This window comes from Phialemonium atrogriseum, assembly GCF_030411735.1.
Source record: "Phialemonium atrogriseum strain 8032-3 unplaced genomic scaffold QBC33scaffold_48, whole genome shotgun sequence".
NCBI classification, from domain to species: domain Eukaryota; kingdom Fungi; phylum Ascomycota; class Sordariomycetes; order Cephalothecales; family Cephalothecaceae; genus Phialemonium; species Phialemonium atrogriseum.
This window is the reverse complement of record NW_026848185.1, coordinates 1-18966: the sequence shown is the minus strand read 5'-3', so window position 1 is coordinate 18966 and position 18966 is coordinate 1. Positions and strand designations below refer to the sequence as shown.

At 48.9% G+C, this 18966-nt stretch overlaps 7 protein-coding genes across 7 annotated transcripts; 4 read left to right on the top strand and 3 right to left on the bottom strand.

The window, feature by feature from the left end:
• The first annotated feature begins 111 nt into the window (after nucleotides 1-111).
• On the top strand, nucleotides 112-1231 carry QBC33DRAFT_293707 (uncharacterized protein). The gene has a single exon (XM_060423360.1). It carries the CDS (start codon nucleotides 199-201, stop codon nucleotides 1015-1017), a length of 819 nt encoding a protein of 272 aa, XP_060278222.1. The 5' UTR covers nucleotides 112-198; the 3' UTR covers nucleotides 1018-1231.
• Nucleotides 1232-1765: 534 nt separating this feature from the next.
• On the top strand, nucleotides 1766-4734 carry QBC33DRAFT_574529 (uncharacterized protein). Its single transcript, XM_060430760.1, has 7 exons — nucleotides 1766-1777; nucleotides 1830-2177; nucleotides 2231-2848; nucleotides 2919-3063; nucleotides 3232-3984; nucleotides 4052-4358; nucleotides 4432-4734. The coding sequence occupies exons 2-6, from the start codon at nucleotides 1927-1929 to the stop codon at nucleotides 4319-4321; spliced, it is 2037 nt and encodes a 678-aa protein (XP_060278221.1). The 5' UTR covers nucleotides 1766-1777; nucleotides 1830-1926; the 3' UTR covers nucleotides 4322-4358; nucleotides 4432-4734.
• Nucleotides 4735-4878: 144 nt separating this feature from the next.
• Nucleotides 4879-5813, top strand: QBC33DRAFT_614563 (uncharacterized protein; the record flags this gene model as incomplete). Its single annotated transcript, XM_060432595.1, has 3 exons — nucleotides 4879-5158; nucleotides 5231-5485; nucleotides 5587-5813. Exons 1-3 carry the CDS (start codon nucleotides 4942-4944, stop codon nucleotides 5811-5813), a joined length of 699 nt encoding a protein of 232 aa, XP_060278220.1. The 5' UTR covers nucleotides 4879-4941.
• A 151-nt stretch (nucleotides 5814-5964) lies between these two features.
• Nucleotides 5965-7731, bottom strand: QBC33DRAFT_482270 (glycoside hydrolase superfamily). Its single transcript, XM_060425361.1, has 5 exons — nucleotides 7666-7731; nucleotides 6999-7603; nucleotides 6526-6940; nucleotides 6290-6468; nucleotides 5965-6237 (listed from the first exon to the last, which is right to left on the bottom strand). Exons 2-5 carry the CDS (start codon nucleotides 7434-7436, stop codon nucleotides 6058-6060), a joined length of 1212 nt encoding a protein of 403 aa, XP_060278219.1. The 5' UTR covers nucleotides 7437-7603; nucleotides 7666-7731; the 3' UTR covers nucleotides 5965-6057.
• A 2398-nt stretch (nucleotides 7732-10129) lies between these two features.
• QBC33DRAFT_519889 (P-loop containing nucleoside triphosphate hydrolase) lies at nucleotides 10130-11468 on the bottom strand (the record flags this gene model as incomplete). Its single annotated transcript, XM_060426319.1, has 2 exons — nucleotides 10130-11100; nucleotides 11171-11468. 2 exons carry the CDS (start codon nucleotides 11466-11468, stop codon nucleotides 10130-10132), a joined length of 1269 nt encoding a protein of 422 aa, XP_060278218.1.
• A 1496-nt stretch (nucleotides 11469-12964) lies between these two features.
• QBC33DRAFT_564146 (ankyrin-3) lies at nucleotides 12965-14657 on the top strand (the record flags this gene model as incomplete). Its single annotated transcript, XM_060430341.1, has 2 exons — nucleotides 12965-13030; nucleotides 13086-14657. The coding sequence occupies 2 exons, from the start codon at nucleotides 12965-12967 to the stop codon at nucleotides 14655-14657; spliced, it is 1638 nt and encodes a 545-aa protein (XP_060278217.1).
• A 252-nt stretch (nucleotides 14658-14909) lies between these two features.
• On the bottom strand, nucleotides 14910-15455 carry QBC33DRAFT_519887 (uncharacterized protein; the record flags this gene model as incomplete). The annotated part of the gene is made up of 4 exons (XM_060426318.1): nucleotides 14910-14960; nucleotides 15070-15267; nucleotides 15337-15365; nucleotides 15410-15455. The coding sequence occupies 4 exons, from the start codon at nucleotides 15453-15455 to the stop codon at nucleotides 14910-14912; spliced, it is 324 nt and encodes a 107-aa protein (XP_060278216.1).
• Between the last annotated feature and the right edge of the window lie 3511 nt (nucleotides 15456-18966).

Here is an 18966-nt window from a genome sequence, read left to right as displayed (position 1 = left end):
GAGGTGGTCCCAAACAAGGGTATTGCGCCCCATAAGTGAAGTCGGCTGGCAGCCCATAGCAATTCTCGGCGATGCAGGCAAGACGCTGTGGACAAGCAAGGCGATCCGCTGTTTCCAGATATCCAGCCGGGACAGTACTTGTCCAGGAGATATCAACCCTCAGATCTCAACAAACTCGAGCTCTACGACCTTAAATACATGAGCGCGAATGACCTCGTCGATAGAATCGATGCAGACCTGAGACGACTGGATTCTAGGATGAAATTGGAATCCACAGATGACGACTGGCATTCACGAGCGGCACGCCTGCTTTGGGAGATATTCAGAAAAAATCAGAACATCCAGGGGAGACTGGAGAGACTCGCCCTAATACCAGGTCGCTTCGCGTCTTCGTCTATCAGGTGGATGGTCGCAACTCAAATAGTGCCGCCTTTGTGCTATCCTGAAGTAGATGGCATCCCGATCCCCCAAGCACTCCAACTGATCTTGATTGACAAGTCCGCCGCCCAAAATCCAGAGCGCAGGAGGCTTTTCAATTTGCTTGGTGTCAATACGCTCTCTGCCAAGATTGTCAGATACCTGATTTTCGCCGAACATCGAGGCAGTAATGCCAATGCCGCTTGTCAGGCCCATCTCTGGTTCTTGTATCAGACACACGACAGCAACAGAGGCGACACATATGGCGACATTCATGTTTTCAACCAAAACTTGGCGAGTGTGGAACCCCATGCCACCGACGTTTACGTGGAAAATGAGCATCCATATGGGCCTCGTGAGCTCTTGAAAGCAACAGCACCCAATCCTCGGGGAGTTCCCGGGAGCGGGGCTCAAGGGTTTGCTGTACAGTTCATCAACCGCTGTCATTTCGACGATATTCCTAAGGTCGAAGAAAGCTTCTCTGTCGTGGCGTCAATGGATTCACAGCTGCATTGGTGTTCGCGAGCATCTGAGACTGACAGCCAATGGAGGTTTGACGGAAGCCTTCAGGTACTTGTACATTGCAAAACAGAGACCTGACAAGTTCGTCGGGGCGTTGCAGTTCCACTGGCAGTTTGAGGGGGACAACATCTGTGGCAGTGCGAAAATCTTGGAAGAGCTTAAGCGTACCTTTGTTCTTCTTGAGAATGGCGACCTCTATGATGTTTCCTCGACATATTTGCCGTTCCAGGAACTGAAGGAGAAGTCTAGGCGCTTTCTTGACGGACGCCAGTCGCTTCCTTCCTCAGGGGGCTTTTCTCTGGACGTGCGGTGACGGACGGCCACCGTTACATCCGCCTTGGGGCAGATCTCTCACAGAAATTCGCCGTCAGGGCCCCTGACTTTGCCCGATGCGATCACGATTGTAACGTTTGCCAACGCAATCGGAGCGTTTGTCCACAGTCGTTGTCGGCACAACCCACCGGCAATGGCTTGCTTGGGCGGGGTTCTTCATAACGGCCTGGAACTGCAGCCGAGATTTGACAGCGGTCAGTGAATGGTCAGTGCTGAGTGGCGGCGCGGTCAATGAAGCTTCCATTCGCGACCCATTTTTGAAACTGGAAACGGCGCTCACTCACTCCAATTTTCACGAATGGGCGTTCTTCCATTCAATCTTCGCTGTCGGAGCCCGCGATGACATCAACTTCTACCTGGATCTGCTGAGCGCGATCGGGGGTGCGACTGACGGCAGCGGCAAATTCGAGCGGAGAGAGAGGTTATTTGATCTCTATCAAGTAATCCAGGGAATATACATTTCGTCAGATCATACACTACGTGAGGCTCGACTGAAGCAGATAAGGTATGAGACAACCCCCAACGACTCCCTAGTGTTCTATCTGACTTTTATGAAGGGAGCGTATCTCCAAAGAATCTTTGGTCCTCCTTCCTGTTCATAAGTCATCTTCTTTCACCTGTCCAAAGACATGTCGATGGGATGCCCCCCAGGATATGTCGACATTAAACCCTCTGGGAGCCTTGTATAACGCTGCATTTCCTCAGGGAGGCGCAACCTTGACGACACTCCAGCAGTTCTTCAGAGACACTCTCTCGGTTTCTAACTGCACATGGAATGACCTCGTCGGTGAGCTAAAGTGGCTGAAGGATGTGGACACTCCAAGGTTCGAACAAATCAAGAACATTTACGGCCTTCTTCCCAAGATGATGAGAGTCCTCATGAGCATGGAACAGTGGAAAGTAAAGTAAGCCACTCTAACTCCACAAACCCCCAGTATACTCTCTCACACAATCTCAGGACATCCTTCGAAGACAACCCCCTAGTCTGTGTGCCCACGCGAGACGGACAACATTGGCACAAGACGTCTCAATGCGTCTGGTCCAGCCCATCCCAGATTTCCGGGATGACTATCCTTGTTAACCGCTACCCCAACATGAAAACCTTCTTCGTTGGGTTTCTAGGTGTCAAGGCCCTTACACTTCGAATGATCTACGACGAATTGAAAAGAAAAGGGTCATCTGCTACTGCCACAGTCAAGGAAGTGAAGGAGATGTTATGGCAACTCAACTCCTTCCTCGCTCCGGAAGGGCAGACTCCGAACCTGGAGCCATTACTTCAGCAACGCATCCTCCCCGTCAGATACCCTGGTGGTGAGATAACTCTATGCTCCAATGAGACGGCCTTTGAAGTCGTCGATCGGAAGAATCTCGGCGATGCGTTCGGGGACAAGGTGAAACTGTTGGACTTCAGCCTCTCCGAGGTCCGAAAGCTAGAGCCATTCTTGCAATGGGCTTGGTTGGAGTCCCGGTACTTATTCAGAACAGTCGAGGAAGTCACATCACTAAGGAGTGGTACTCGAGCACCCATTTCGTCTCCAGGGCGAGATATCAAGAGAAAGGCCTATGCTCTGTACCGGTGAGCCTTTCCCGGCATATTCCCCTTCGACCGGACAGAATATCCGTAGACTAACTTCTCCGCCTCCTAGGATTGCTGCAACCTTTGGTAGCCCCAGAGTCCGGGATCGGGATCGGTCACTATTCGAAAAGCTGAGTGCTGCCAAGGTCTTCGAGACTGACGAGATATCCTCACAGCTTCAAATCACCCAAGACGGGGAAATAGCCGCAATAGAGGTCTCATAGAGCGAGCTGCACATCCAGGACAAGCAGTCTGGCCTGGAAATCTACGTTCCAACGGATGCCAAGCTCCAAGAAGCATGCTACTACTCAAAGCTCCCGCAGACCATTTCTGAGTGGCTTATGGCTGATCCGTCACCCTCCGGCGCAAAATGAAAACCACAGGCAGGCATCGTCTCTGCAGTGAAGAGTGTATTGAATGCGAAGAAGTCTGCTTTGGGGAGGGTCCTCGATAATGAAGGCATCGCAGAGGTGGATTTCCTCGACCCAGACGACGAGAGCGAAGACGAGGAAATAGAGGTGGTGGAAGAGATCCATGTGACATCAGCTCTTCGCACGGACAGAGAATCTACGATTGTCAAGCCAGGAATCGCGACGTCCCGTCAACATGACCCGGTCACCAGTCTTGCAAGCCTAGGTTCCGAGACCGATGGGCAGCCCAGCGGATACGACACTCCCGCCTCGCCTCTTCCCTCCGACACTACCTCGCAAGCAAACCGACGGATATCGAAAGGGGAGTTCCCGTTCCTCCAGGTCCCTGATCCGCACAATCTTCCTCAAGCGTCTACTAGAACCACCTCCTCCCTCGCAATGTCTCCGACGCCGTCGGTCTCCCAGGGTCCAGCTTCCCAGCTCCAGCCTATTCCCCGCCCGCACCTGTCCCAGACCAGGCCAGAAGCGGCTCCAGATGCCGACGCAGATACTGATACAGTCTACATTCATCTCCTGGACAATGTCATCAGGGTCGCGCGCCGGACTGCATTTCCTAGCCACGGGTCCTTCGACATGCATGGCATGCTGCATGCGCTGCCCCCGAGCGGTGAGGAGGAAGATGTTCTCCCCGGTGATTCCCTCCGGGTACGCTCAAGCAGTCAGCTGGAGAGAGACAAGAAGATTGGCGCCGCGGGGGAACTCTTCGTAGGTCTTCTCTGTCATTGTGCTTCTCTGAATTACTTGAGTTATAACTGACGTTGTCTCTCGACAGGTATTTGAGCTCCTATGTCGTCTGAACCCATTCCTGCCGTCCTTCTCACGCGCCAACTGGCAAAGCACAATTCGCAGATACGTCGCGATCCACCCGGAATACCACGACCTGGAGCCATGGATCGGGCGGGAAACCGCTGATATCACCTACGAGGACTGCCACGGAGTTCTAACCGACGCTCTAATAGACAAGGGATACCTCACTCCGGCGACATGGCGGGAGCGCCGACCAAAGTACTTCATTGAGGTCAAGTCCGCTACTAGGCCATGAGACGCCGTTTTTCATGAGCAAGGCGCAATATCGAATGGTTTGTGAATCCCAATCCCCAACCCCTGCCATGTGAATATTTTGGAAGCCAGACTAATTAGCGTTGTGATTAGATGAAAGACTCTTCGAACGGCCCACTCGGGTCACAGAACACAGACGTTGTGTACCTCATTGCTCGCGTATTCAATCTCGACAAGGACTCGGTTGGTATGAGGATGTATGTCGACCCTCAGGTCATGAAGGAGAAGCACGAGCTGTTGTTTACTTCGGAAACGTGGTCTGTTACGCCGGGACCCGGAGAGTCTAACCCGTAGCAATCTTTAGTTCTGAACACTAAGTGTTGACTTATCTTGACAGATGGTCTATGGTTGGGGGCTTTTTATGGATGTCTTCTAGACAGGCTTGTCTAATACTAGCACTTACTATGTGTCAAGGGTATCTTTTCTGCCACAGACCTATGCTCAGCAAGCGGCCTACGGGGTCAGGTGACACCCCCGCGTTGTAATCTATATTAAATGTCCATCCTTGCCCATTTGCTTACCACTTACCATACCACTTGTCACTCATTTTCACGTGAACTTACCCTGACAACAGTCAATTTGTGTCTGCTTCAGTGGAGGTAAATGATGGCTATCGCAAAGAAAGGCATAAGACACCTCCGAAGGGAGCAAAAGCGGACCACCTGGACCCGATTCCACCTGCGCCGTGGACAGGATTGGCCAAAATGGATGACAGGCCGCTTGAATATTTATCTCGGCCCTCTTGCAGACGTGACTGGTCGCGGGAAGGTCCGTCTAGGGAGAAAGGTTGATGATCCTGAGCAGGCTGCCTTGATTGTCCGTGAGTGTGTCCTAGCTCGCTTCATCACAGTCATACCAGATTCACATCGTTTGCTGACGCACAGTGAAATAGTCTGGGAGTCTGCTGACGCCTTAAAGGACTTCCAGCATTCGCCTCTGTGCAGCGAATTTCTGCAGAGCCTAGGCTGTGAGAATGAGAACGAATCGCTTCTCAGCCTCCAGTGGGATTCTGGCTTCTCCATGGGCGAGAATTTGGGCCAGGCCGATGATCTTCATGGCCGGATGACGCTCACGACCTTCAATATACCATATACGGGCGTCCCGGATGCAAGGCATGGCGCCGCGCTCTTGCCGACGCCTTCGGCGGGTTCATGCCTAAGGGCTGCGAGGACCTCCGCAGTCCGCCGGCGTTTCAATGGAAGGCATACGCATGGGTGGACGACAACCACCAGGAACAGCCGACGGCAGCGGAGACCATCCGTGGCCAGGCCGTATGCTATCAATTTTTCCGCTTGAATGGTAACGGTGCCAGCCCCGAGCGGGAAGAGGCCTCGGCCAGAGACCCGGGCGCGCACGAGTTGTGGGCTAAGACGGTGGCGAAGGCAATGCCCCCAGTTGAGGCCTGGAAGCAAGAGCGTTGGGATATCGAGGAGGCGCCATGCTGTCTTGATTCCGAGACCGACGAGGGTGACTGACGATGCGGGAGACTGAGATGCAGCACGGGAGTGAGATTCAGGGTCAGAAACCTTCGGCTGGCAAAGACGTCGACTACGGGGGGGGGGGGGGGTGTTTGGTGTCTCTACGATTTGGGTTTATGCTAGACGGTGATTATCGGGAAGTTATGAAGTGAATTATATATCTCAGGAATAAAGGATAGTTGATGAAGATTGGCCGAATGTTTTGACCGAAGAAATCGTGATGATTTGTCCCACGAGTACACTACCCATGGTCCGGGGCTGGGCAGGGAACTACCGGAAGAGCCGCAGTCGCGTTGATGTCCACCCCCTGGCTCATCTTCACAAAGTGTCGCCGGATCAGCTGTATCCTGGTATTGACGTCCGCCGAGTTCTGTGGATTGCCATATTGCAACGTGTAGCCGTCACTGTGGTTGACGAAAATCTGGACTGGTGTTAATCTTCTAACAGGGAGGTGAAGAGGCTGCAAGACTCACATTACAGTTTGGAACATTGTGGCCGAACAAACTCCAAAACATATCGCCTCCTGCGGATGGACTCCGCTCCAACTCCTGGAAGAATGAAACCAAGGAGTCGGTGCTGGGATTAGAAGACCCGCCGTTCTTGTCAATCCAGCCGTACTCTCCCGCAATGTAAGTCTTGTTCGCAGTCGCAACTATTGTCGCAGGTCAGTTCTATGCCCACACATGATGAGTGACAGCGAGACTCTTACCCAGTCTCAAGTCAGACTGCACCCTAGACGCGGTAGGGGGATAAAAGTGACTCGAGAATATGTCGACCTCGGGAATGTTCAAGTGCGCCTGGTTCACGTTAAACGTGCCGTCTACGACCAGCTTATTCGGCGCCAGGGACTTGAGATGCTTCGCAATTTCAGTTAACCACTCAGTCGGCACATTTGAGAGCTCGTTGCCCGTCTCGTACGCGAAGATGGTTGGGTCGTCTGCGTAGGATATGTTCGTGTACTTGTTAACGTGCGTCAGCAGCTTGGTGGTGTAGTCTTTGAACGACGCTATGATGGTGGCGTTTGTATAAAATTGCTGGACGAGAGGACTTGACGAGTCGCTCGCCTGGGTGAGGTTGAAGCCTGCCCAGCGGAGGAAAGTGTATCTGCCCCCGTGATAATAGTCCTGCCCGTCGTTCGAGTCAGCAAAACAACGTCAAACAAACGCTACAAGCCCAGCCTACCCAGTTATCAGTTAAAGGAACCAGCAGCCTGATTCCGTACTCCCGAGCTTGGAACACAGCCCAATCGATCGAATCGAAAGCAGCCTCGTTTATCTTCCCGAGGGTTGGCATGACGCTCAACGGATTCCCCGTGCTGACTCCAAGGGTGTGAGCCCGGATCATAGTTCCACCCATGGCCGTCACAATCGCCATGACCTCCGTGATGCGGCCCTTAGTTGGGTAACTGGCATTTGTCGAGGGATCGAAGGGTTCCCCGGCAAGAGGAGTCACATTCTCGTCCAGCCCAAGCCAGTACACGTTTGGCCCTACAGCCTTCCACGGCTGCCCGTCAAGCAGCAGCGTCGAGCCCTGGCGGACGACGGGCTCAAGTTTGGGATCTTCCGCCGGCCCGGCTGCAAACGCACTTGCCACGAAGAGAAGCAGAGAGAGCTTCATCATGCAGATAAAAGGGAGAGCAATGCGGAGAGACGCCAAAGACAGAAGCAATTTTGGAGAAAAAGAAAGTAGCGAAAGCAGCGCAAAGCTGCATATATAATAGATTCTACCCGAACTTCAACACCTGCGTCCAATCAACTAGGACCTCAGTCGGGTAAAGCCGACCTCATCTTATGGCGGATTAGAGTGTTAGGGAAGTTTCTCCACGATTTTCGGGCAGTAGGACGCATACCGTCGTTATTTAAAGCATCCCGACGAAGAATTGGCTGCTTGCGCAGCGTTTCCTCCAGAGGAAATACAGCGCAGCGGGGCTGCTAAAGTTGGAAGAATTTAGGAAGAATTGGGTAAATGAGGCTGTTCTCTGCATTGGAGACGGCGGAAGAAAACCTCCCGAGCCTGTTTCCGGAATGGCGCAACCGCAGTCGACGGGACGGGTCACCGATTACCGGATATTTGCCGGAGACGGCCTTGTATTTCTAGGCCTCTTCCACAGTGCTATCCCCTCACTTGCTCTTTCTGCCCTTTTCTGCTGACCACCCCATCCTCGGATTGCTGGTTTTTCATTTTCCAAATTTTATTTTCATCTATTTGCCATCAACTGCTTGCTTCTTGAGCGACTGCTGGTTGCAAAATGGATGGCTACATATGCTTAAAAAATGTTCTTTTTCCCCTACGCCTACTAACCGACGTGCTTAAAGTCAGCCGCAAGACGCCTGCATCTAAGCAAAGTTCGCTTCATCTTGTTAGCTACGTTAGCCACACGGGTTGATTTAGTAAGGGGTTCTATGATTTACAAAGGCCAATAAAATCTAGGAATATCTACGGGAGGTCTGTTCTATTTCTGCGTTCGATATCCAATAATAGTGTCCTAAAAGTTCGCAAAAATGCCCGAAAGAACCCGAGGGCTCCGTTTAACACAACTACATCCGAGTCTCAGCCGCATCCCGTCATCCCCCGGGCCGTTTACAACAATTGGCCCAATGTACCGACTCTCGCATTACCGCTCAAGAGGTAGAGTGTCGCTCAACATGCACGGAACTGTTTTTATTGTCCCCTGCATCACCTAACGCAACATTTGGTCAGCGTATATGCTTGGTGGTCTGGAACTGAAGCCATATCCTACCGAGGCCAGATGCCAGCGGCTCAGGGTTACTGTCCTTAGACCCAATTGCAACGTCGCCAATGTTGTCGTATGGCACTTCGCATTGCGGCTGCTCTAGCCAACGCTGTAACATGTGGCCTGGCCCACAATCCCCGGTTTGGCCGGTCACGCTCTCAGCATGAGGCCGGCTTTCAAGGTAGTTGCCGAAGCGTCGTGGGACCGAAGCGAACGTAGTTGTACCTACTCCGGGCCTGCTCAACGAGGATGGACTGGGATGGGAGTAATCGGGACGCTGGCAGCACGAGCTTATGAGTCTCTATTGCAGAAAACATGCAGCGGGATGGTGTGAGTGACGAACATTGTGGCTGGTATGCATCGTGGAGCGGTCTCCGGACGACAGCATGGCTCGTATTAGAGGATAGAGCGGCACCGGCCAAGTTAAAAGTGGGAGAGTAGTATGTGCGTGAGGAAAGAAGGGACTTAGAGAGCTCGAAGGATAGAGTGATGGCTATAATGAGAAGGTTACAAAGAGGCACGGATGGTTTGGGGAGCGACATATTATATGCTCGGTTGTTATTACGAGCTGCCACAAGTGAACGTCGACATCAAAATTCTTTTGAGAACTTTAGTAGGTCGTCAGGGAGGCGGGTTGGCTGGTGGCATGTCGGTGGGGCGGACCAAGGAGAAGAAGTTTTTGAAAGTCACCCAGGCGTGTACCCTCACCTGGGGTATGCGGTATCTGAACTTCGGAAATTGGACTTCCTGTAAGCCCAGGGAGTGCAAGTAGTGCAAGTAGCCCAAGTATCCCTCTCAAGTTTATGTACATCTGGCTGCTTTGTAAATACAACCGGATCCAGGCGGCCGAAGCCTTGTCGTCCCCAAGGTTTATAAGTTTTAAGAATGTGCACTTGCAAGTTTTACTCCTCCAGCAAAATGGCCAAACCACAGTAAAAGGTTTTCCCCCACCCCCACCCGCCAGGAAACATTTTGAAACATTTTCCGAGCAATGCACACCCGCTAGCCTTGGCCAACGTACATTACATACCTATGTTTTATGCGCTCGCGACTGGCATCACCTGAATCCGATAATGAATGATTTATTCTCAACATCCACCTGGCTTTGGTTGGCTGTCTCCCAAGTCCTCGTGCCTTAAACTTGGATCAATTATCTTACCACCTAATACTTGCTACGTTCAGAACTCGAGCGTGCGAACCACCGTAGCTGTTACAGAGCCGCTCGCTAGACGGCTCTGGATCCCGCATCCTTCCTCCCTCCCTGTCGACCATGACACTTGAAAAGAGGGCTGGAGAAGGGGGTTCGACGCGTAAAAGCAATGATTAACTACATGGAGTAATGATATTCATTCTTCGGCGGAATAAGAATGAGGAAGATCTGAGCCCGTTTGCACAGTGAATCTTGTGGCTGGACGAAATCATTCAAAAGTGGTTGTCATTGGTCAATTATGATGTTTGGAGAAAGCAGGAGGGATACAGGCAGGATAGATACATATGACTTTTTTGGCAGAGGCAAATGCTTGGGAATGCAAATATGACATGAAGAGTGCCACCCGACTGGCTGACAGAAGACGAAAGGTCAAGCTCCCGAACAAGACGAGGCTGGCTCTGGCATGGCCGTGTTGGTCTTGTTGATTTTCTCCACTCTGTGGTCGTGCCGCCTGCCCGCTCCCTCCGCGCTGCCGAATCTGCTATGGAAATCGCCGATCAGAGCAACTAACTCGGATTTGGGAGCTGGACAGACCACCCGTTTCGCCCAAAGGAAGTGATCCCGGCGAAGTACGCGGTTGGCTCCGCCGGCCGCGCCGCCCTGCTGAGATGCCTTTGAGATGCCCAGTCCCGAGTTGCGTCGGTGCATCTCCCGCACGGCCTCAATAGCAGCCTCCCAGACAAGATCTCGGAGATCGGAGCCCGTATAATCCTGCGTGGACTTCGCGATCTCGGCTAGGTCGAGACTCGGGTCCATCGTCTCGCCAACTAGATGGATTTTAAGGATTTGCTCGCGGCCCGCGGCATCGGGGATGTTAATCAGGATGCGTCGACCTAACCGGCGGAGCACTCCCTCGTCTATGTCGAAGGGCCGGTTGGACGCCGCGATTACCATGGGGCTGTTGGAATCCTTGGAAGTGATGCCATCCATCTCGGTCAGGAACTGGTTGAGATCAGATAGGTGGCCGCGACAGTTTCCCTCTGCTGATCGGGATCGAAAGACCGAGTCGGCTTCGTCGATGAAGATGATACACGGGGAGTGCTGGCGCGCATATGCAAACATGCGCTTGATTTTCTTCTCCCCATCACCTACAAACTTGGACCGGATGTCCGCACCAGAAACGGCCAGCATCTTGGCGTTGGCTTGCTTAGCGAGGGCCCGGACGACGAGGGTTTTGCCGGTTCCCGGGGGTCCGTATAGCAGGACTCCAAGGCTTGTATGCTTGGACAAGATCCCGACTTTGAAAGCTCCAGGGTCCTTGATCGACAAGGTAAGGACGCTGAGCGCGTCGATCACGTCGGGACTGACGTGAACGTGTTCGAGCGTCTCCTTGATGTTGCCTAAGGCTGTCAGCATAGCCATCTCCACAAACTGTGGACTGGGCGTGATTCCCAGTCCAGGATTCCTTACCAGGCTGGACTGTGCATTCGCTAAACTCGTCTTCGGTCTCGTGATCACTCTTATCACCAGAACCCAAGAGAGAGTGCAGGTCAAGTAAGTTTACTCGGGACCGTGTCTTCTTCCTCGGAGTCTCTGGCTCGCCGTCAACGTCTTTCCGTTTATGAAGATGGCCTGGTTCGTTCTCAGACGGAGAGCCTGAGCTTGAGGCATGCTCCGGATGCTTGGGATGTGACTCGGCCTTACTCGCCTCAATGGCTCGCCGCAGCATGTCCTCCTCTATCATCGCCGTGAGGAAGTTGCTCTCCATTGTGCAAATTCGGGTCGACTGAATGCTGATACTCCCTTTATCAGGAACGAGAGGAAGGATGTGGTCTCGATCAAAGTTGATCTGCTAGGCGTGGGCCATATGCTGGAGAGTTGAATGTTGATACTTAGATCTGATTTTCCGGGCAACACTCCGTACTCTCAAACGGGACTGACCTTCGTAGGTAGGGGAAAGCCTTATAATTACATGTCCCGAATCTACCCCGCCAGCTTCGTGTGACGCTGGCTCCCTCCGCCCGCTGTGTGTAACGAACAACTCATTTGCTGGTGGGGATAAAATTTTTATCTTCCGTTGGCCGAATGATAACCATGTGCACAAATGTGGCTGCCTCGTCATAGTGGAGAGCAAGGCAAAGTAAGGCGAAGTGAAAGTATCCAACCAGATTGGTTGGTGGGTAAAAGTTTTATCTTCCGTTGGCCGAATGATGACCACGTATACAAATGCGGCTGCAATTATGGAGGGCAGGGCAAAGTAGGGCGAAGTGGAAGTATCCAACCAGATTGGTTGGTGGGTAAAAGTTTTGGTGTCCTGGCACCTTGCCCTTCATTTGGCTTGATGGCATCCAACCAGATTTGTTGGTGAATAAAAGTTTTTTGGGCTTTTTGGTTTTTTGGCGCCCGCCCGCCTTGACGCCCAGAGTCACTTGGCTGCCTGGACCTAGATTGGTACGTTGTATTTAACTAGTACCTGAAAGATCCTGTCCTGTTTCTCCTTCCTCACCTCCCACTTTCTTGTTCACTGTTTGGGTAAAAGTATCGACCAAGCCAAGTTGTTCTTGCCTTCTTGCCCCCGTGATTTTGCGCTCCTCTAAGACTAGCATTGCAAAAATGCCTCAACCTTCCGACCCTTCGGCAGTGTTTCAGATCGCTCGTGGACAACAGAGAGCCGACAGGGCAGCTAGGGTGCCAGACGACGCATGGGAACAGCATAGAGATACAATCAAGGAGCTCTACATTGATAAGAACATCAAGCTGGAAGATTTGGCAAAGCATATGGAGGAGCATCATGGCTTCAAAGCAAGGCAAGTGAGGCATTTTGACAGCACAATAAGCGTGTCACAGCTGACTGAGCTGGAATTGGTTGTAGTGACCAGCAGTATCGAATGCAGTTTGCCAAGTGGGAGTTGCGAAAGAACAAAAGGAAGAATGAAAAACGACCTGCGAGTCCCAACTTAGGTACGTGACTGATCCCCTGCCCCAAATAACCTCGGTTTCGGGGGAAAAAAAAAAAAAGTCTCCGACTTGTCTCTGGAGTGGGAAGGTTCATCTTGTTTGCGTGTACATATAATATAGTACCTAACTAAGCTACTGAGAGCAGATCAACCAAGACGAATGATGGGCCCCCCGTCGGGTTTGAGCGCACCATTGCAATCGCAGACGACTTATGACAACATTCACCTAAGCGGCATCGGTGGGCCTAGTGTGGATACCCCCGCCCTTCAAGTCACATATCCAGTTGCGCCAGATCAGTCACTCGACATGGACGTCGATGGCAGCAACTTAATGCCAAGCGACTTCCCTCTAGCCCTTGATCTGGGATTTAATGTAAGTCTACCTGTAGCCATTCCGCGTACGGCCAACACTAACGTGACGCGAACAGCCACAGTTGTGGCTGCCGGGACAACAGCCGTATTACAGCCAGCCGCAACTAGCCGGTCCCTCGACGAGCATTCCCTATTCCCCAATGGGCATGCCCTACAACTCGGGACAGCCATCCCAGGTGTTTTATCAGAAAAAAAATGGACCGAAGCATGAACGGGTCAATATCATCGACACGGGAAGCGGAAAGCACCAGCCGAGACACTATCGTGGCAATGGCAGCGGCAGCGGCAGCGGCACAGCTCGCAAGAAGAGGCAAGCTATCCACCAGGCAGTGCAAGCCGGCTCCCTGCAGGCTGTCAAACTTCTCCATAATCTGGATCGTAAGTGCATTAACATGCTCACCGGGGAAGGAATAAACACGGTATGGATCGCAGCTCAAGGAGGCCACGGCGACATTCTGAAGTTCTTGATCGAACACGGAGTCGACGTGAATACTCCCGCGACGGAAAGCAATCGTACACCCATCCACCAGGCGGCCCAGAACGGGCATTTGAGACTTGTCAAACTGCTCTTAGAGAATGGAGCCGAGCCGGATCCGGTAGATTCCAGTGGGATAACGCCATTCTGGAGCGCTGCCCAAGAAGGACACTACGACATCGCCAAGATCCTTCTGGAGAATAACGCGAACCTGGAGGTCGAATCCTTAGATGGGTCCCGTCGTCCGATCCACCAGGCAGCCCAAGGCGGGCACACAAGGGTCGTGAAGCTGCTCTTGGATAACGGGGCGGAGCCTGACCCAACAGACAATTCCGGCATAAGTCCCCTTTGGAGTGCGGCACAACAGGGCCACTACGAGACGGTACGCCTGCTATTGAAAGCAGATGCAAGTGTCGATGTGACTTCGTACGACGGGTCCCGGCAACCGATCCACCAAGCGGCCCAAAACGGCCACTTGGAGGTGGTTCAGCTTCTTTTAGAATTCGATGCAAACGCCACGCCGGAGAACGACAGCTTCGAGGACACGACTCCTTCGCCATTCTGGCTAGCCTGCGCCTCAGCCAAGAGCGGCGTCGAAATTGCCAAGCTACTCCTCGACAAGGGCGCGGATGTGAACTTTTCGGTAGCACGCTCAGGAAAGAAACCCATCCACGCAGCGGCACACAAGGGGAATATCGACGTTGCGCGGCTGCTCATCGCCAGGAAATGTGACGTCGATTCCAAGGAAAGCGACGGCTGGACGGCATTGATGATCGCCTCGCAAGAGGGCCACCTGCCGTTCTTGAACCTTTTGGTGGAGAGTGGCGCGAAAGTGGATGCTGAAGAAAAGGATGGGGCAACGTCGCTGTGGATTGCGTCCCAGCAGGGACACACCGAGATTGTCAGGAGGCTTCTAGACCTGGGTGCCAAACAACTGCCCACTAGGTCCGCGCAAAGGCGACCGATACACCAGGCTGCTCAGAACGGCCATCTACCTGCCTTGCAGATGCTGTTGAAGAAGGAGCCGAATGGCATCAACGCCGAGGATAAGAGCGGAGCGACGCCTCTCTTACTTGCCGCGCAGGAGAACCAGCCGAATTATCTCGCTATTATGAATCACCTAGTTTCACACGGCGCTAAGGCATCGGTTTAGCTTGTGTCAGTGCCAGTTCTTTAGCAACTAGCATAGCAACCGTATTAACTTACTCATGAAATTCCACCTAGAATACACAATGCACTCAGTCTTGATGAAGCCCTGTTTCTGATAATTATCTCATAAGCCAAACCATGTTTATTCACCTATTAATATATCAGCGTCTCTGTCTCTGAGATACAAAATTGCATTGTTGGTGAGACGCAATGATCTAGTTCTTGATAAAAGGGAGGGTGGAAAAAAGCGGTCCTCTTAGATCTCGTCATCGAGGTCAATTTCGTCCAAGGCTGCCACAGCCTCCAGCTAGCCCGACACGTCAAGGTCATCAACCCACTCTCCCCCACTATCCGAAGAGGCACCGGCGACAGAATCAGCCTCACCAATAGATGACTTCCGACTAATTACCACCTACACTGCCGCCTAGGCCATTGTCATGCGCTTCGGCAAACGGAGTCGGCGGATCCTGAAACTCAACAGAGCTGGAGTCTATCTCGAATGTGTGCGTCGGCTCGTTATCCATCTTGTGATACTTGCCGATGCGGCCGTAGCATTTCTTGCAGGCGACGAAGTTGACGCACGTGGTGCATTGGCACCTACGCCTGTAGATCTGCTGTATAATTATAGGGGATATGGGTGTTAGTAAAAGGATGTAGGCTGAGTGGATAGGCGATAACCTAACCTTAAATACGGCGACGAGCATAGGCTGTGCTTGTAGAAAACGTTATGTAATTTGAAATGGCGCTAGTGAAGACAGGGGGCAGAGCTTGTAGAGAAACAGAAGGCAGAGCTTGTAGACATTTTTAGCGGTAAAATTGACAAAATTGGTATGCGCATAAAGCTTAAATGCAGGCGAAATCTTTGGTGCTATTTTCAAGTTAGTAAAATGCTTATAGGTGGGAAAAGCTGTAGGTTTTGTTTGTTAGCATTACCCAAGCTAATGTGGCGTTATAAAGGCTAACAACGCATTAGCCTGTTGTCTAGGGTAAATAGAGGCAAATGGTAGTGTAAGGCTATAGTTGTAACCATTTAGTAGTTAGCCAAGACATGCATTTAAACTACTATAAAGCTATTTGTTTGTTTGCCTAAATACTTGTTTTTAATATGCAAGTGTAGAATTAAATGCATAGCAGGCAAGGTTGTTGGTTATTTGCAAGCAAAGCATAAGTCTATTAAGCCTAGCAAACAATTAAGGATTGCAGAATTAATAAGCCAAATCCTAGACATTACAAGAATCTAGAATAAGTTGAAAGAGTTTAAGTTTTTGCTATCTACTATTTTACCTATCTTGTTTATTAAGCTACTAGTTGTTGGTTTAAGATGCAACTAATGCAACTTTGTTAACATAGAGGTAAAAGAAATGCAATAACATTGCTAAAATAATTACAGATAGGCAAATAATTAGAGTAAAGGTAGTAATGTAGTGAAAAAAGAAAAGCAAAAGCAGGTTATGCTATAGATAATAGGCATGCATTGTTAGCAATTTTTCTAGTTAGGCTTTAAAAGCAGTTGGTTTAAGGTTAGCTAAGGTAGCAAGCTAGCAATAGTAGCAAAGGTAAGTGCAGAAATATTAGAAAAGTAGCTAACATAAATCTATGCAACCTAGATAGCGCAGTTTAAGTCAAAAAAGCAGTTAATTAAAGCAAGCAACAAAAAGGCTAAGCTAAATAGATAGTTAGACTATGTTAATTAGCTAATATATTTGAAAGGTTTAAACCTAGCCTAGTTGCATAGCATGGTTAAGCTAATTGGCAAAGACAAGGTAGTATTGCAGTAGATATAAGAAAGCATAGAGTAGGTAATAAAGTAAGCAAGAAAAGCAGTAGTAAAGCAGTATAAGCATGCAATGTTGTTTAAGATTAACAAAAAGAAAGTATATGTTAAGCAAAAGAAGCTATTTGACAGGTAGATAAAAAAGAATATATAGGCAGATTATAAGAAAATGCATTGCAAGTTATTATGTTATATATAGCAAATATAGGAATAGGATAATAAAAACTAGCTGCTATATGCATTTACTAAAAAGCAAGATGATTTGTTTGACAAGTTTTGCAAGGTAGTAAAAAAGCATATGTAGGTAAAAGGCATAATGCTATTAGATAAGGCAAAGCAGTAAAAGCATAAAGATTAGACAAACTAGTTATATTTAAATGCAATAGTTGTATTTTTTAACTATCAATACAAGCATATGCTATACAAGAATATATTGATTAGCAGGTTAATAGTATTAAAATTGCACAATAATAATAGTTAGTATAGGCTAAAGGATTACATGCTAAAGTATTTGGCAGTTATTAAGGTAATGCAAATGTTAGTTATATATTAGTTAGTAATTAAGTAGCAAGATAAGATAGTAATGTTAAAGAAAACAATAAGTGTAGAGAAAGTATAAAAGGTAGCAACTAGGTTATTTAAAATTACCTAGCTAAAGGTTAAGCAGCTTATAACAGTTATGTTAGACAAGTCTAAGCTAAGCCTAATAGATTAGATATTTGATTTGCGTATATATAGAATGCAAGTCTAGTTTACAATGCTAGCAGTAGAGATAGTTGATTAGGTTAGAGATTAGATTATATACTAGCAGATGAAGATTAAGATGAATAATTTGGCAAATATAATGCATAAGGTAGTTAAGGAGATAAGAGTAGTATTAGGCAAGTTATTAATAGTTAAAAGCAATAGTTTAAAGGCAATGCTAGTGATTAAATAAAGGCAGATAAAAGATAACTATAGCAAGAACTAGGTTAGATATTTGTTTTTGCAAGACAATTGCAACAAGTAGTTGGAAAAAGGTTAAGGTTAGGTAATGCAGCAGATTTTGCAGCAGGCAAATAAGTAAAAAAAGTAGATAGTAGTAGAAGGCAGCAATAAGATGCTATACTATGCTAAGGTAATGCGCAAGTATAAGTTGGCAATAAAGTGGTTTTGGAAAAAGAAGTTGCAATTGATGCATATGTTAAAGAATATGCTAGTATAGTTGTAAAAGATTATAAAGATATAGCATAGCTAATGCGTAAGGCTTAGTAGGGTAGAAAGGATAGTTTCTACTAGCTGTAAATAGATAGTGAAGGCAAGGCCTAAAGTAGCTCTAGAAGCCTGTAACCTAGCCTATGCGCTAGCGTAGGTTAGTCAAAGCCTACACACTCTTTATGTAGAAACCACCAAATATTACTACTACTTTTACTTTATACAATATTACAAGATTGCTATTAAAGTAGCTCTCTGCTAACACGCTATAAATTAATAGCATAGATATACTTGTCAGAGTTATAATACAAACTAAAACTACCAAAAACCTCAATTTTCGCTGATTCTAGCAATACCAAAATCACCTCAAGAGCTTGCAAATAGCGTTAGCTATGCGCAAGCCTTTGACATGTTAATCAAACTAATCTATGCGTGAAGCACTATTTACTCACCTGCTTTAACCAAACCTGTCAAGTATTTAGGCCTAACCTGTCAAGTATTTAAGCCTTTTCCTACTAACATTTGAATACTTGCTAAAGTATTTACCAACCTTCAAATACCCAAGCCTCTTGCATATTTACTAGCAAGTCTCTTGCATATTCACTGCTTTCCTGCCTTTTTTGCCAACTTACTTGCAAAGAAGATCCTTTCTTTCTTGACTCTTTGCATTGCATTACACTGCTTTTATATTGTTTTGCTTTTCACATTGCTATTACCTTTAATGCTAAACCTGCTAATCTAACTAGTTACTATAGCCTGATTAGTTGCTAGACACTTGCCTATGCAAGCAAGACTGTCAATAGCAGACTCTGCTACTTTTGCCTACTTAGGTAGTCTCTTTTGCTGTCAACCTAAAAACCCTCTTAGCCTTGCCAGCAACCCTTTTAACAATCAACTAGACGCTAATTAGTACTACTCTAACTACAGGAATGAAAACCTTGACAATAGCAGCGCATTAATTAACAACTACAATACTATCAACAACCTACACAACAAGCCTATCAATAACTAGCTTTTAGCTATCTACATTGCAGCCTAATTTTGTCACTAGGATTGCAACTAGTCACGCAAATCAAGCAATTAATACTACACCCTAAACATTTAGGTATTTAAAGTTATCAACCAATTTAACAAAGATATTGCAAAGATTTAGAAAGGCTACTGAGGAGGAGAGACACAAAACCACCTACCTACCTACCTCTCAACGTAGTATACTGCTTCTAAGGCGTAGGCCCCAACGGCAGTAGCCAGGTTACTTAGGGTTAGGGTTAGGGTTAGGGTTAGGGTTAGGGTTAGGGTTAGGGTTAGGGTTAGGGTTAGGGTTAGGGTTAGGGTTAGGGTTAGG

Bases quoted from the DNA above. Each gene is read 5' to 3' on its own strand.
- QBC33DRAFT_293707 (XM_060423360.1), top strand. From the start codon at position 199: ATGAGCGCGAATGACCTCGTCGATAGAATCGATGCAGACCTGAGACGA.
- QBC33DRAFT_482270 (XM_060425361.1), bottom strand. From the start codon at position 7,436: ATGATGAAGCTCTCTCTGCTTCTCTTCGTGGCAAGTGCGTTTGCAGCC. The intron at 6,941-6,998 runs GTAGGCTGGGCT...AACGACGGGCAG, and splicing joins TTCCTTTAACTGATAACTGG to GACTATTATCACGGGGGCAG. The intron at 6,238-6,289 runs GTGAGTCTTGCA...ACACCAGTCCAG, and splicing joins ACAATGTTCCAAACTGTAAT to ATTTTCGTCAACCACAGTGA.
- QBC33DRAFT_574529 (XM_060430760.1), top strand. From the start codon at position 1,927: ATGTCGACATTAAACCCTCTGGGAGCCTTGTATAACGCTGCATTTCCT. The intron at 2,178-2,230 runs GTAAGCCACTCT...ACACAATCTCAG, and splicing joins ATGGAACAGTGGAAAGTAAA to GACATCCTTCGAAGACAACC. The intron at 3,985-4,051 runs GTAGGTCTTCTC...GTCTCTCGACAG, and splicing joins GCGCCGCGGGGGAACTCTTC to GTATTTGAGCTCCTATGTCG.